Consider the following 14,046-nt stretch of genomic DNA (forward strand, 5'->3'; position numbering starts at 1 on the left):
TGGATTATAAAAGCAGGTTTTCCTTGAAGCATTAAGTTAACTGTAATACATATTCAGGTAAATAAGAAGGCAGATATGAAGAGACTTCATATTTTTATTCCCTGGAGATCATATATTTGATTTTTTAAAATACAATATATTTGATTTTTTTTTTTTTGAAAATACACTAGGAACATAAGACATAAATGGGTAAAGTACATATGTAGGCAACTCCCCCAAAAAGTTCACATAAGCTTCAAACATTTCAAAAAAATTAACCTTATGGTAACTTTATTAAATGAGTAAAGGTTTGTCACTGTGTTTAATAAGATTACCAGTATAAAAAGGATTTGGTTAAAGGTGCAAAGCCACACACACAGTAGAGGCAGGATTTATGGACGAGGATGACAAAGTCAGAAAGGCCTGGGTTCAAATCAGAGCAATCCTGGACAAGTTTCTCAACAGCCATGCATGAGTGAAGGTACTACCTCCCTGTATCAATACATGAGGAGGCCAAACATGAGCAACACTCTGTAGAGGCCCTGGCTGGACGTAAGCACTCAGTACAGCATACTCATATCATCTCTGTGCACCTCCAAAGAGAGAAAGAAGCAGGCCACTAAGAAGCAAGAGCCTAGTCAGAATTTTCTTAATCTTGCAAGAAAAGAGATAGAGATCGCTCAGATCCCAATGCTCCCTCTTTAATGATGATTTTAAACTGTAGGCTTCTGACCAGAGACCTGCACTTCAATTCAAAAGGAAGAGAGCCCTGATGGTGAGGCAGAGGCTGACATGGGAGCAATGGGCAAACAGGACAGTGATCAGAGACCCCATACCTACTGCAAACATCGCAAGAATATAGTAAATCTGTTCTGCTCTACTGGTAAGAGGATCAATACACCACTGGAGGCGCTGGTCTATAAGCAATACAGTCCCACCTGTCCTCATACATTTGCTGCTAGCACAGCTGAGCCAGAGACAGCCAAGAAAGACCCTGGGATGCAATAACAGCCTGGAGGAGGAGCACCCAGTTATTCCTCCCCAAGGATGATTCATGGATGGTTTGCACACAGACTCCTCAGAGGCTGGGAAGGAAGACCATGGCACTGCAGATCCTCTTTGTTGATGGACAATGCATACGGGACACCATTACTTGGGTTTTAGGGAATGCAAGGCTCCAGAGGACAGTTGGCTAAGAGCATAAAGGTTCTTTGACTCTTGATTGCTCTGCTGGGTGGGGTTCAACCCCAAAACACTCATAGATTCCAGTATAAGTTTCCAAAACACATTACTGAGTGATAAAATGATGACTTTATCTCACCATCACCATCTCAGGGGAGGGTGAGAGCCAGCATGAGCCACTGTCTCATAGCAGAGGAAGGGAGACAAAGGTAGGGAGAAATAAACGTCAGAGAAAACACAGACCCTTTTGGGTCTGTGTCAAATAAGATTTGTCCTAAGAATTATTTAACTCATCTCAGAAAGCTGAAACTTTGCCTGCTTCATATGGAATAACTGATGCAAGCGATCTTTTCATCCTGTCATTTCACCACCCAACTGCACTGTTAAAACATTATTCTGGCCCATTCACTACCCTAAACCCACAAGATGCTGGTATAGCTGACCTCCCATACTCAAATCTATTAGTTGTATTATTTCATGTCAGGTGGCCTTTAAAGGCCTGAAAATCTATGTCATGATTTATCTGTCCTGGGTTAAAGCTGCTTATGTTTGAGTTTACCAGAAGCACAGTTCTTAGTTAAGGTAGGCCATTCTTCAACTGCCATGCTCTCAATGAATTTTATGAGATAATATTGATTATAGAGATTAACAAATGCAAAGAGACTCGCAGATGACACACATGATAAAGTTATTCCACAAATACTTTAATTAGCTAAGATTTTCAGACCCTATAGTACTTAATATTTGGAATCATCAAAAAGACCAAAATTGTGCTTATTAAAATAATCAATAATCTAAAAGAAACAGAAAACAACTCAACAAAAACTTAGTGAATTATTTGTATCAGTCTGTCTGCTCTAACAGCTGAACAACATGCTGTTGAAGTGCTCTGGTATCTAGGTTGTCTATTGCTGTATAATAAACCATCAAAACACAGTGGCTTAAAACAACTGGCACTCACAATTCTTTTCATTTGTCAGAGCTTGATAGAAATGTTTCATCTCTGCTGCATGTGGAATGGACTGTGCAGCTGATGGGCCCAAGGATCCAAGATGTCTTCACTCACAAGCCTGCTGCATCAGCTAGACTGGCAGGTGGTTGGCCCAGTCTCTTCTGCCTTTGTAATTTCTCACCCACCAAAGTCACTCTCTCCAGCAGGATAGTCAGAGATTTTTTATGGCAACTGCTTTCTAACAGGGTGTTCTGAAAAGAGAACCCTCCTGCACCACTGGCGAGAATGCAAACTTGTGCAGCCACTGTGGAAAACAGAATGGCCTTTCCTCAAAAAATTAAAAATGGAACTGCCTTTTGACCTAGTTATCCCACTTTTAGGAATATATCCTAAGAATCCCAAAACACTAGTTCAAAAGAAGGTATGTATCCCCATGTTTATCTGCAGCATTGTTTACAATAGCCAAAATCTGGAAACAGCCCAAGTGTCCAACAGCGGACGAGTGGATAAAAAAGCTATGGTACATATACACAATGGAATACTACACAAAAGGAAATCTTACCTTTTGTGATGGCATGGATGGACCTAGAGATTATTATGCTAAATGAAATAAGCCAGGCAGAGAAAGACAAATATCATATGTTCTCACTTATATAGTGTAATCTAATGAACATAGTGAACTGAGGAATGGAACAGAGGCAGAGGTGGGGTCACAGGGAGCAGAGGGACAGCTGTCTGAGGAAAGCAAGATGAGGGAACAGGATCAGAGAAGGTGAAGGGATTGGCCAAATTATACATATATAACACACAGATACAGGTAACAAGACAGCAAGTCCCAGAGGGAAAGGGCGGAGCGAAGTTGGAGGAGGGGGGACAAAGGGGGTGTAATGAGGGGCATGTATTTGGGGGTTGGGGGTGTTATATTGAGTGGAACACTTGAATCCATGTTAACAGAATTAAAATTTTTAATTTAAAAACTACAACAAAATAAAAGTGTGTTATGACCTGAATTTATATGTTGAAGTCCTAACCCCTCAGTACACCTCTGAATGTGAATATATTTGGAGCTAGAGCTTTTAAAGAGGTAATTAAAGTTAAATTAGGTCCTCTGGGTGAGCCCTAATCTAATATGACTAGTACCCTAATAAGAAAAAAAAAAAAAGAGCTACCAGGGATGAGCACATATAGAGAAAAAACCATGTGAGAACAGAAGAGACAGCCACCTGCAATCCACGCAGAGAGGCCTCAGGAGAAAATAAACCTGTTGATACCTTGATCTTGGACTTTCAGCCTCCAAAACTGGAAGAATATTCATTTCTGTTCCTTTAGTCACCTGGTCTGTGGTATTGTGTTATGGCAGTTGTAGCAAACTACGTAATACAGAGGACAAAAACAGTGGCTACAACACCCGTTAAGCAACATCCAAATGTCACAAAGTTTCACTTCCTTTATACAGATGGGTCAAAGCAAATCACAAAACTAACCCATATTCAAGAGGAGGGGATTCACCTTCTTTTGGGAGGTCTAGCACACATATACAAGGAGCTAATGCTAGCCACATTTGAAGACAACAGGGAATATAACATGGGATACAGTCTAAACCCCGAGTTCTCTTATCTGATCTCCAACTAGGTACAAGACTAACTGAGAAAGTTGGGTAATGTCAACCTCAGTAACGTGGCCATTAGGTACAATCCTTTCATTATAAGAATTTAAAGCCCTGGCAGGGTGGCTCAGTTGACAAAGCATCCTCCTGGCCAGCCGAGATCACTGGTTCAATTCCCAGTCAGGGCACAAATGAGAAGCAACCAATGAATGTGTAAATAAGTGGAACAACTAAGTAGAATGAGTTGATACTTCTCTCCCTCTCCCCCCCTTTCTCTTTCTCTCTCCCTCTCTCTCTCTCCCCCCATCCCTGCTTCCTCCTCCCCCCCCTCTCTCAAATCAATGGGGAAAAAAGGATTTAAAATGGTTTCAAGGGTCAAACAACTGAAACTTAAGTGAAAATAGTTCAAGTATGTGAAAAACTACTATGTTGAGAAGCATAAACTACTGACAAACAGATCAAGGAAAAACAGTGATTCTGTTCTGCATTATATCCAAGAGCATGAAATAGCAAAAGCACCCAAACTATAAGGTAATCTCATGTACTACAGAGTAAAGATCCAGTCTGCTTAATTTTCTGGGATCTGCTCTGAAGCATACTCCTTTGTGTCTATAATCCTTGTACAGAAAGAATCTTTCCTCAAGGTAACCAATCAATCAATAAATCAATCAAGTGCTCCAGAAAACCCTAATTGCTCACCCATCACAAGTTCCATGTTCTTTAACTGCGCAGCAGGAAGCACAAGAAGGCTAGGTATGGAGAGGAAAGGAGGAGGGACTTCTGAGGCTCCTCGGAGGCGCTTGAAAACAGGAAACAACAGTTCTATACCAAAAGCCTTAGAAGCCAAACACACAACTGCCTGCTTTGGTTGGATTCTGTTAAACTAGCATTAATTAGAATGGAAGTACAAAGCTTGAATTAATTCTTATCCTGAAAACAGATTCTGTACCAGCAGAAAAGCAGGGAACAGAGTTAAGTGTTTGAGAGTGAGAAGCATTGTGTGAATGACTAGAAATAAAACCTCAATAGAGAATGACTTGCAATAGTCTTAAAACCTGCTACTGCAAATACCCCTGATGCGTATTTATTAGGCCTGTCATCCAAGAGGCTTATATTCCATAGTATTTCTAGCCATCATTAACAGGCACTAATGACCACAGCCTTTCAACGCCACCATGGTGCACTGCAATGCAGCTCAGAGCAGCTGGTGGAATCAGAACAGATGGCCTGCTTCCTTTAAGGCAGAACTTTCTGTAGGTGACAAAATGACTGTTAGGTGACTGACAAAAAGAAAAACAAAGGTTGAAACTGGAGTATCTGATGTCAGTAAAGTAGATGGTTAGTATTGCAGGGAACCTTTAACTTGGGCCCTTAAGGTTGGGAGGATTGTTTAGAAAGCTGCAGCTGTGTTAAAGAACCCTCGTTCCTCTCAAACTGAAACATTCACTGAGCCCCAGAGATACCTCGGTGCCCAGCATGGTGCTGGGGTACGCCACAGAAATCCATTCCCTCAAGACACTCGGTGAGTACACCTGAAAAGGTATGCCCCACACTTTAAGGGGGAGGGGCAGTCAAGGTCCCGGCTGTCAAAGGGCAAACTTCACAGGAAAGCCTGGATAGTTTCAGCGGACTCCAGTGGAATGCAATTCCTACTCTGGGCACGTGGCGAGCAGCACAGCAGACTGAACCCTGTTTGTGTCTAGGGATGTTAAATACACGTCCTTATATTTGTTCATACTTCTATTTCCCTTTTACTAAATTGAGTATATATTCTGCTTCCTTAAGTAATGGAAAACTCAGAATCCTTTGGCTGCAGGAGCTGAACCCACACAGGGTGGTTTCAACAGAAAAAAATGAAAAATTGAAAAAGGTGGGCACTGTCAGAGGACACAGGACTATTTTTTCTGAAAAGCTTTTCTTATTCTGTCTACAAGGCCCCCCACGACCTTATTCCTAGCACTTTACCCCACTAGGCCCTACATCTGCCCACCCAATCACCTTCTTCCCCCTTAACCTGCTTTATTTCCTCATAGTACTTTCTGATATTAAATGTTTCATCTACCAGTTTGCTGGCTCAACTGCCACTCTCCGTGCAGGCAGGGTCATAGTCGGTTTCATTGGCTGATGTTTGAGGCCCAGTGCCTAGGGCAGTACTGAATGAACGAATGGCCAATCACACAGAACTCTGAGTAGGGGATGCAACAAAGTCTCATGAGGGACCAGAACCAGAAACTAGAACCGGGACAACTACCTGCGGGCTCACATGCCTTTCCCTCTTTGCCTGTGTTGGGGTCCAAGCCTCAGCTTCTCCCCCTACTTCCTGCTGCATCCCTCTTTGCTTTCCTGACTCCAGGTTCAGAGCTGAAAACCAGCTACAATCTCCATTCTCTCAGAATAAAATCCAAAATCCTTCCAATAACTCATAAGCCCTTTATGATCTTCCCCCTCCATTCTCATCTCTCTCATTATTTCATTCAATCATTTCTTCTGTGGTCCTCTGAGGAGTGTTCAGAGAACTCACCTCTGGGTCATAGTAAAAGGTAGAGCACTCTATACTTCTCAACTCCACAGGCCATCCTCTTCTCATCCTGGCACAGGGTTAGATGACCCTGTTCATGTGTCCCCCATCACAGCTTACACTCTAAATTGCTTTCTATCTCCCTACATGAACTATGGGCTCCACAGAAAAGGACCAGCTCCACCTTGCTCACCACTGCATCTGATTACAACATGTAGATGCTCAAATATTTGCGGAAGAAATAAACTGTATATCAATAATCACTGTTCACTAAGGGCATGTAACAATAATAAGATAGCATTTCATAATGGTAGGGAATGTGTCTGCCTTGTCTAGCCATATTTTCCATGTGTGAATGAGTAGATGCCCAATAAATAGTTATTAAATGAATAAATTCCTGGCTTGCTGTTGGGAAAACAGCTATCTTAGGCTTGCTTGCTTGCACTTTGCATGATTAGTGCATGAGCATGTGGCAGAGCCACATGTATATAGCCTATATAAAGTAATAGGTGCTTGCTCTCAGGGCAGACTGTGGATTGCTTGACCACCACTGTGGGGGGCCCTTCTGCTGTTCATTCATCTGCTGCCTTGAGAAACAGTTTTCCCCTGCCTGTTTGCTTGTCCAATGTTGCAAGAATCTATTGAATGGAATGGCCCACCACTTTCTGGCTCCACAGTTCCTCTTACCACCTGCCCAAATCCAATGTGAACCTGCCTGGCCCCAGTCACCGGCATTACACTTGCCTAATGTAATTCTACCCCTTTCTCTCCCACTTGAGAAAACATATCAGAATGCAAGTAGGTAAAAAATGACATTAAAGGGACATCTCTGAATCATTTGAAAGATCTACACTTTATTACTTGTCATAAATTACTGACCACGTACCTCAAAATTGATCATCACGTATGAGGTAGGTGAGACAATGGTTGAAAATAGCTGATTTAGATAAAACTAAGAAATACAAAGCACTTTCTCCTCTCATTATTTTATTTTCCAAAAAATAAAGGTGACAATAAGTCCAGTAAGAACTAATAACGGAATCATTCTTACCCTCACTTTTCTTCTTTTTTTTTTCTTTTTTGTATTTTTCCAAAGTTAAAAGTGGGAAGGCTCTCAGACAGACTTCCTCACGTGCCTGACTGGGATCCACCCGGCATGCCCACCAGGGGGCAGTGCTCTGCCCATCTGGGGCGTTGCTCCGCTGGGGCTGGAGACATTCTAGCGCCTGAGGTGGAGGCCATGGAGCCATCCTCAGTGCCCAGGCCAACTTTGTTCCAGTGGAGCCCTGGCTGTGGGATGGGAAGAGAGAGGTAGAAAAGAAGGAGAGAGGGAAGGATGGAGAAGCAGATGAGCATTTCTCCTGTGTGCCCTGACCCGGAATCGAACCTGGGACTTCCACACGCCAGGTCAACACTCTACCGCTGAGCCAGCTGGCTAAGGCCCCTCATCTTTTCTTTTATAAAACATTCTGCACAACCCAGGAGAAACCTTTAATTTAGCTGAAAGAAGTTAAAAATACCTTTTTATCCCGTACCAATGAAGTCCACAAAGTTGCTGTGGTCTCCATTCAAAAGCTAACCTACAGCCGCATATTCTCTTCTCTTCTCTTCTCTTCTCTTCTCTTCTCTTCTCTTCTCTTCTCTTCTCTTCTCTTCTCTTCTCTTTCCTTCCTTCCTTCCTTTCTCTCTCTCTCTCTCTCTTTCTTTCTTTCTTAAGTGAAAGGAGAGGAGATAGAGAAATAGACTCCTGCATGCACCCACACTGGGATCCACACTTGGCAACCCCTGTCTGGGGCCAATGCTCCAATTGACCTAGCTATCCCTCAGCACCTGAGGCTGATGCTTGGACCAATTGAGCCACTGGCTGAAGCTGCTAGGGGGGAAGAGAAAGGGAAGGAAAAGAGGAAGGGGGAGAGAAGCAGATGGTCGCTTCTCTTGTGTGCCCTAACAGGAATTGAACCCAGGATGTCTACACACCGGACCGACAATCCACTAAGCCAACCGAGCAGGGCCCCTGTATTCTTACTTTAGGGAGGCCACTGCTGATCCCCACACAGTAGATGCAAAACCACTGCCTCAATGTGACAATATTAATCTCCCTCAAATATAGCAACTAGTATGTTTTGGGTTTTGTTTTGTTTTTTTATGTTTTCTGTGTATGTGCTTTACTTTGTGCACAAAACATGTTTGGTAAAGTTGTTGGGACCTGAATCAACCTGGTTTTCTTTTTGTTTACATAAAACATCCCAAAATATTGATCACATGATGAAATATAACCAAAAATGAAAAGTCCTAATGAATGTTTCAGTCTTGGTGTGTTAAAGAGAGAAACAAATAAATGTGAGCAAGCCAGACAAGAAACCATACAGACAGCCACATATCCCAATCAAGGCTAAAGTTAGTAAAGGAATATATAGCAACCCAAAGCCAGTAACATCATGACCCTTAATAGCCTACAGAATTAGACACTCCATCCACACCAACAGATCTGAGCTCTTCAGATCACCCCACACGCCAAGTGACACTGAGTGACAGTAAAGATTGTTTTTATTAGAAAGAAAGAAAGAAAGAAAGAAAGAAAGAAAGAAAGAAAGAAAGAAAGAAAGAAATTCAAAGACCTTTTGGTCAATAAAGGATACTAGTGTTTGATGTCTTTTGGCCAAAATTAAAGAAGAGATGAGAAAAGGGAAAGTATTAGAGTATATTTTAAGGTTTCTTATAACTACCAAGGGGAGGGGGAGTCAAGGCAAAGTGCCAAGGTTAAAATAAAAACAGCATCTAGAAATCATGAGCTGCTTGTTTAAAAAAGTACAGACCATAAACTCTTCAGCAAGTCCTCTTCATCTTACAGGATAGCATGCTGCCCGATCCAAAGGAAAAAAGCACTCCTGACCTTTATGAAACCTAGGTCAGTTTCCACTAAAATATTTCATTGTCAGTCATGTTTATAAGCCTTCATTTGTAGAGGTTTTTAACTCTTTTTTGTCCCAAGAATCCCACTGGCAGTCTGGTAAAGCCTGCTGAGCCCTTCTAAGAAAAATGTTTTTAAGTGCTTAAAGTAAAATGCAAAGGATTATGAGTGAAGTCAATCATACTTAGTTATCGTGATAGTTTTAAATTGTTATACAATAGTACATGTAGTCTGTATTAATGCAATAAATAACAAATCTAGCAGCAAGTCTGTTTGTTGTCTATTCTCATAAGAGTGAAATGCTAAATTTCAGTCTAAGTTAGAGTGAAAACAGATGCAATTTTCCCCATTCGAATTCAAGGACTCCCCCTGGATTGCATTTGTGGTCCCTAGGTTAAAAACATCCTTGGTTGAAAGAACCAATACAAAATACATTTGTGAAACATCAAATGAAAAGTAAAGCCTTGCAAAATAGACTATCCATTCAACCATGAGGTTAGGGAAACTAAGAGTGCTTAAGTAAAGTTTTCCCAAAAACGATTATAGGTCATCAGTCAGTAAGAGAACTGCGTGCTTCAAATTAAATCCAGAAAGGGATTCTGTTCCCTTCATGCAATTGACAAAAAAAAAGAAAAGAAAAACAAACTAAAGCTTTGAGGAACTGACAGCATTGAAGTGGGGAACCAGTATGTAGTGTCCAGCTCACCAGCTACGAACTTGAAATAAAAAAACTTCCTTTCTGGGGCCTCAGTTTCACCATCACTAAAAAGGACTGAACATGTGCCATGACTTCTTAGGTTCCTTCCAGTTCCATAATTCTATCATATTATCTCTTCCTCATGTTAGCTATTTCAACCTACTTGCCTTAATTTTAAAACATCATTGCCTTTCTTAAACTTGGAACAAATTTAGATGCTCTCATGTACAACATAACACCAATGAGCCAAATATATGTACACTCCTACAACTTAAAAAAAAAAAGCCTATTTTGCACATATCTACTTCATAAAAAGCAATGACAGTACTAGTCTTTTCTGCTATTTAAACAAAGTTCCCATTCAAATTTTAGCACTATCAGCTCAAGAATGTACAAAATCAACACAAGCTATATTACCTAGAATATGTTAATTATACATTTTCCACTTTTCAGGGTACAGGCCAGGAAGGCCCTGATGACTACCTAATCCAATCATGTTTCATTAATGCTAAAAAGAAACCCCAGAGACAGTAAAGGGACTAAGGCTAAATCTTAAAGCCAGCCTATAAGAAAGCAGAAATAAAATCCAGGTCTCCTAACTGCACCTTCATGTTCTTCCCCCTACAGTAAATTGCCTCTCAAATCCTGATATACTTCTCCAACTTTAACAGTGTAGCCAGCCAGGTTTAAAATAAATGGCAAAAAGACCTGACATACCAATCATTTTCTCCACCTTCAATTACACCATGGGCTCAACAAAGAGTTGCAGCTATGATACATTCACTGGTTGGAATCATGAAAAAAATTAAAATCCTCCTCCTGCCAACCAACTGAAGAACCTACTAAAGTCCTAACTATCTAAAATTCCCTTAATATTGTACAACACATAAAAAGATGCAGAAGTATTTCTATAAGAACTTATACAGTTCCTACAGTCACACAGATTTCAAAAAGAGAAAGTACTGTACTTTATAAGCACAGCTCTATTAATTTCAGCATTTTTAGATCTCTAGATTAATTTTATCAATAAGAAATTCTACTAGAAATTATCTATTTACCAATATTTATGTCCTGGATGATAAAGCATGCCAAGTTTATATTAATTTCTATTTGTTATTGTTTTAAGAGGTAGGGCACTGTCTCAAGTTCTAAGGGTAGACTATGACTTATGGGTCTTTATACAGTCTACCTACCTTCTCACTATTACCCCAGCATTCTTCAATGTATTCAATATTGCTAACGAGTTAAAAACCTACTCTCAAAAAAAGACCAAAATTCTCCTCAAGTATTCTAAAACCAGACTAGCATCTTCTTAACAGTCTGGCTTCAACTCACATTTCACTTCCTCAGAGAGAGACCTGCCCTGACCTCCTAGCTAAAGAATTCAATACTTGCCCAGAGCAGACATTCCCTAAGTTAACCCACTTCTGTTGAGCACTTGGCAACACCTGAAATTGTCATTTATTATTCATTTGTTTACATGTTTCTTTCTGTTTATGCCTGCCACACCACACTATAATGAAAGCTCCTTGTTCACTGCTGATCCTACAGATGCTGGCACGTAGTAGGTGCACGAATAACTGCTGAGTGTCTGGAAAGTGCCAACTATGTCATACTCAGGGTCTCCAGGGAAAGCATTAGCAAAGGACAGGGCACATGCAATTGGCCATGCATTTACATAGCCTACTTTAGAGTAAGCCTATGACACCAGGACAATTCAAGGTATAAATCCTTTTCAGGGCTTTGAAATGCCCTGCACTTTCAGCTATGAACATAAAATCTCTCCGAGCCCTCTCACTGCTTTTCTGAAACATCTCTACAACGACTTCCTCAAAAGGAAACAATGAAATAAAGCTCTGGCATACGTTAATCTTTCTTGTCAGGTTCACCATGTTAAACATTGTTTCAAGTGAACCACACAAAACCAAAGCCCACAAAATTAGGTTGTGCTGAGGTTACATAAGACAAGCTAACCTCTGGCTTTTTTCCTGTCGTTTCCCTCCCTCTTTCCAGTGAACCCTAACATCTGTTTTTTAAGTGCAATTAGACGCAGGTGATTAAGACGCTTATTTGCACACAGCTTCCAAAAGAGGCATTGAGATTTCCAATAACATTGCACTTACTACTGTAGCAACAAAGTGAAGAGGACTAGACAACTTTGAGCTCTAGTGTGTCTGGAAGCTTCTCTGAAAAATTCTTCACTCTAAAATTACTTTTGAATCGGCACTTACTTCAAGGTGTTCAGTTTTGATAACTGAACAAGTGTTTTGATATCAAAACACTTTTTTTCCCTAGTCCTGAGTTGTTCCATACCCAGAACCTCTCACATGGGTGCTAAGCCTACTTATCGGCACCCATGATGTTCTGAATACAGGTCTTTCAACAGAGAAGGACAAACGCGCGGGTTCCCGGGAGTGACACATCCAAAGGAAGAAAATAATCCATTCTCCTCCCACACTAAACCCCGAGTTGCTCCTCGTCCCGAGTTTCCTGCGCTTTCCCCTCCCCATTCTGCTCCCTTTCCACTGCCCACTTTATCCCGCTTTAATCCGGGGGAGCTTCCCTCCCGGTTTATTAAGGGTAAACAATAAAAATGTCACCAGGAAACTCAGGAAGTAGATGAAGTCTCTAATTGCTGCCGTTTAACGATCGTAGATAATTACTATCTTCAAAATGTGGTTTTCACCAGCGGAGAGGGAGCCGAGGCGGGCGAGGCTGGCGAGCACCCCGCCGCTGGAGGACGTCTGTGAGGCCGCGGCCCGGGGTGGAGCGTCAGAGGGATGCGGCCCCGAGCCGCCGCGTCCCTGCCCCCTCCGGACGCTCCCGGCGCGGAGAGCCCAGGGCCCGCCCGCGCCTTGGTCCGGGTCACAGACAGTTCACTGCCCGCGGGCTGCGGCTGCCAGCCGCGGTCACCATAACAATATGCAAAGGATTGCCCGCGGACGCCCACCGCGCCGCTCCCCAGCCCCCCGAGGCGGCCTGGCCGCTGAGGCCCCGCTCGGAGTTCCGGGGCCCCGGGCCCACCTCGACCCTCGCCGGCCTCTCAGCACCCCAAATCGGGTGGGAGGGGGTCTTCTGTGACACAGCGAAGCGTCTGCGACAGCGTCGCCTCAGCCCCGGCCCCACCGACCCTCCGGGGCCCGGCGCGCTAGAAGTCGAGCCCCTGCCCCACCGTACTGCCAAGGTCTCGGTCCCCGCGCACTGCGCCCCGCGGGGCGCGGGGTCGCCCAGTCCCCGCCGCCGCCTCCCGGGGGCCGACCCCGCTCCTCCACTTCCTCCGCCGCGACCTCTGAGGGGACAGCGCATCCCAGCTCCCGCCTCAGCGGCCGTCGTCCCAGGCTCACGAGGCGCTCCCGCCGTCTCCAGCGCCTTGTGGTCCCCAGAGAGCGCCCGAGCCACCCCGCTGGCCCCGCTCCGGGATGCGGGATGCGGGATGCGGGAGCGCGGCGGCCAACCGGCCCCGCGCGCTCACTGCCCGCCCGCAAGCCGCCCGAGGTCGGGGATGCCCGGACTCACCCCAACACCACCAGCTCCCCGTATTTCACCGGCTCCTTATTGGGGGCGCAGTGCTCCTCCTGGCCGGGGCACAACATGGAGCCCCGCTCGGCCGCCGCCGCCGCCGCCGCCGCCTCCGCCGCTACCCCCGCCGAGTCCGCGCCGCCGTTACAATCCCATCCCGAGAAGGGGGTGAGCGCGCCGGGGAAGGGCACGGCGGCGAAGGGGGCGCGGGGCGGCCAGTCCCGAGGCTGCTCCGTCGTGGCTAAGCGGCTGCCCCGCCGGGCTCCTCAGAGCTCCGCGAGCAGCGGCCGCCCCGAGCCGGACTACGCAACAAATGGGACCAGGCAGCAGGGGGACCTGCCCGCGCCGAGCGCCGTCACCGCCGCTGCCGGAGCCCCGCGGGAGGGAGGAAGAGAACTGCGAAGGAGGGAGGGGCGGGGAGCGGGCGGGGGAGGGGCGGGGGCAGGGCGTGGAGCCGCCCAGCGGCGCGCGGGCAGGTGGGAGCCGCCCCGCCCCCCGCCGCTAGCCGGCAGCCCGGGGCGGCGCGGCGCTCCCTCCTCCGGCGCGTGGGGCCTCCCGCGCCCACTCCCCGCCTTCCCCCGGCGGGCCCCGCGGTGGATCGGCCCCCATGTTATGTAAACATAGAGTAAAAGGGAAAGGAAGTTCTTAAAGGAGCAGCTCTATTTTCTTTTTCCCTTCGCTT

General features: G+C 44.8%; 1 protein-coding gene across 1 annotated transcript in view; it reads right to left on the reverse strand.

Annotated features, from left to right (window-relative positions):
* Positions 1 to 13,738, reverse strand: part of PELI2 (pellino E3 ubiquitin protein ligase family member 2) — a 188,597-nt gene extending 174,859 nt beyond the window's left edge. The window contains exon 1 of the mRNA XM_066274213.1: positions 13,362 to 13,738. Within this exon, the coding sequence (XP_066130310.1) occupies positions 13,362 to 13,438 (77 nt within the window). The 5' untranslated portion in view covers positions 13,439 to 13,738. The remainder of the gene's footprint in view (positions 1 to 13,361) is intronic.
* Positions 13,739 to 14,046: the final 308 nt, after the last annotated feature.

This window comes from Saccopteryx bilineata, chromosome 4, assembly GCF_036850765.1.
Source record: "Saccopteryx bilineata isolate mSacBil1 chromosome 4, mSacBil1_pri_phased_curated, whole genome shotgun sequence".
NCBI lineage: Eukaryota > Metazoa > Chordata > Mammalia > Chiroptera > Emballonuridae > Saccopteryx > Saccopteryx bilineata.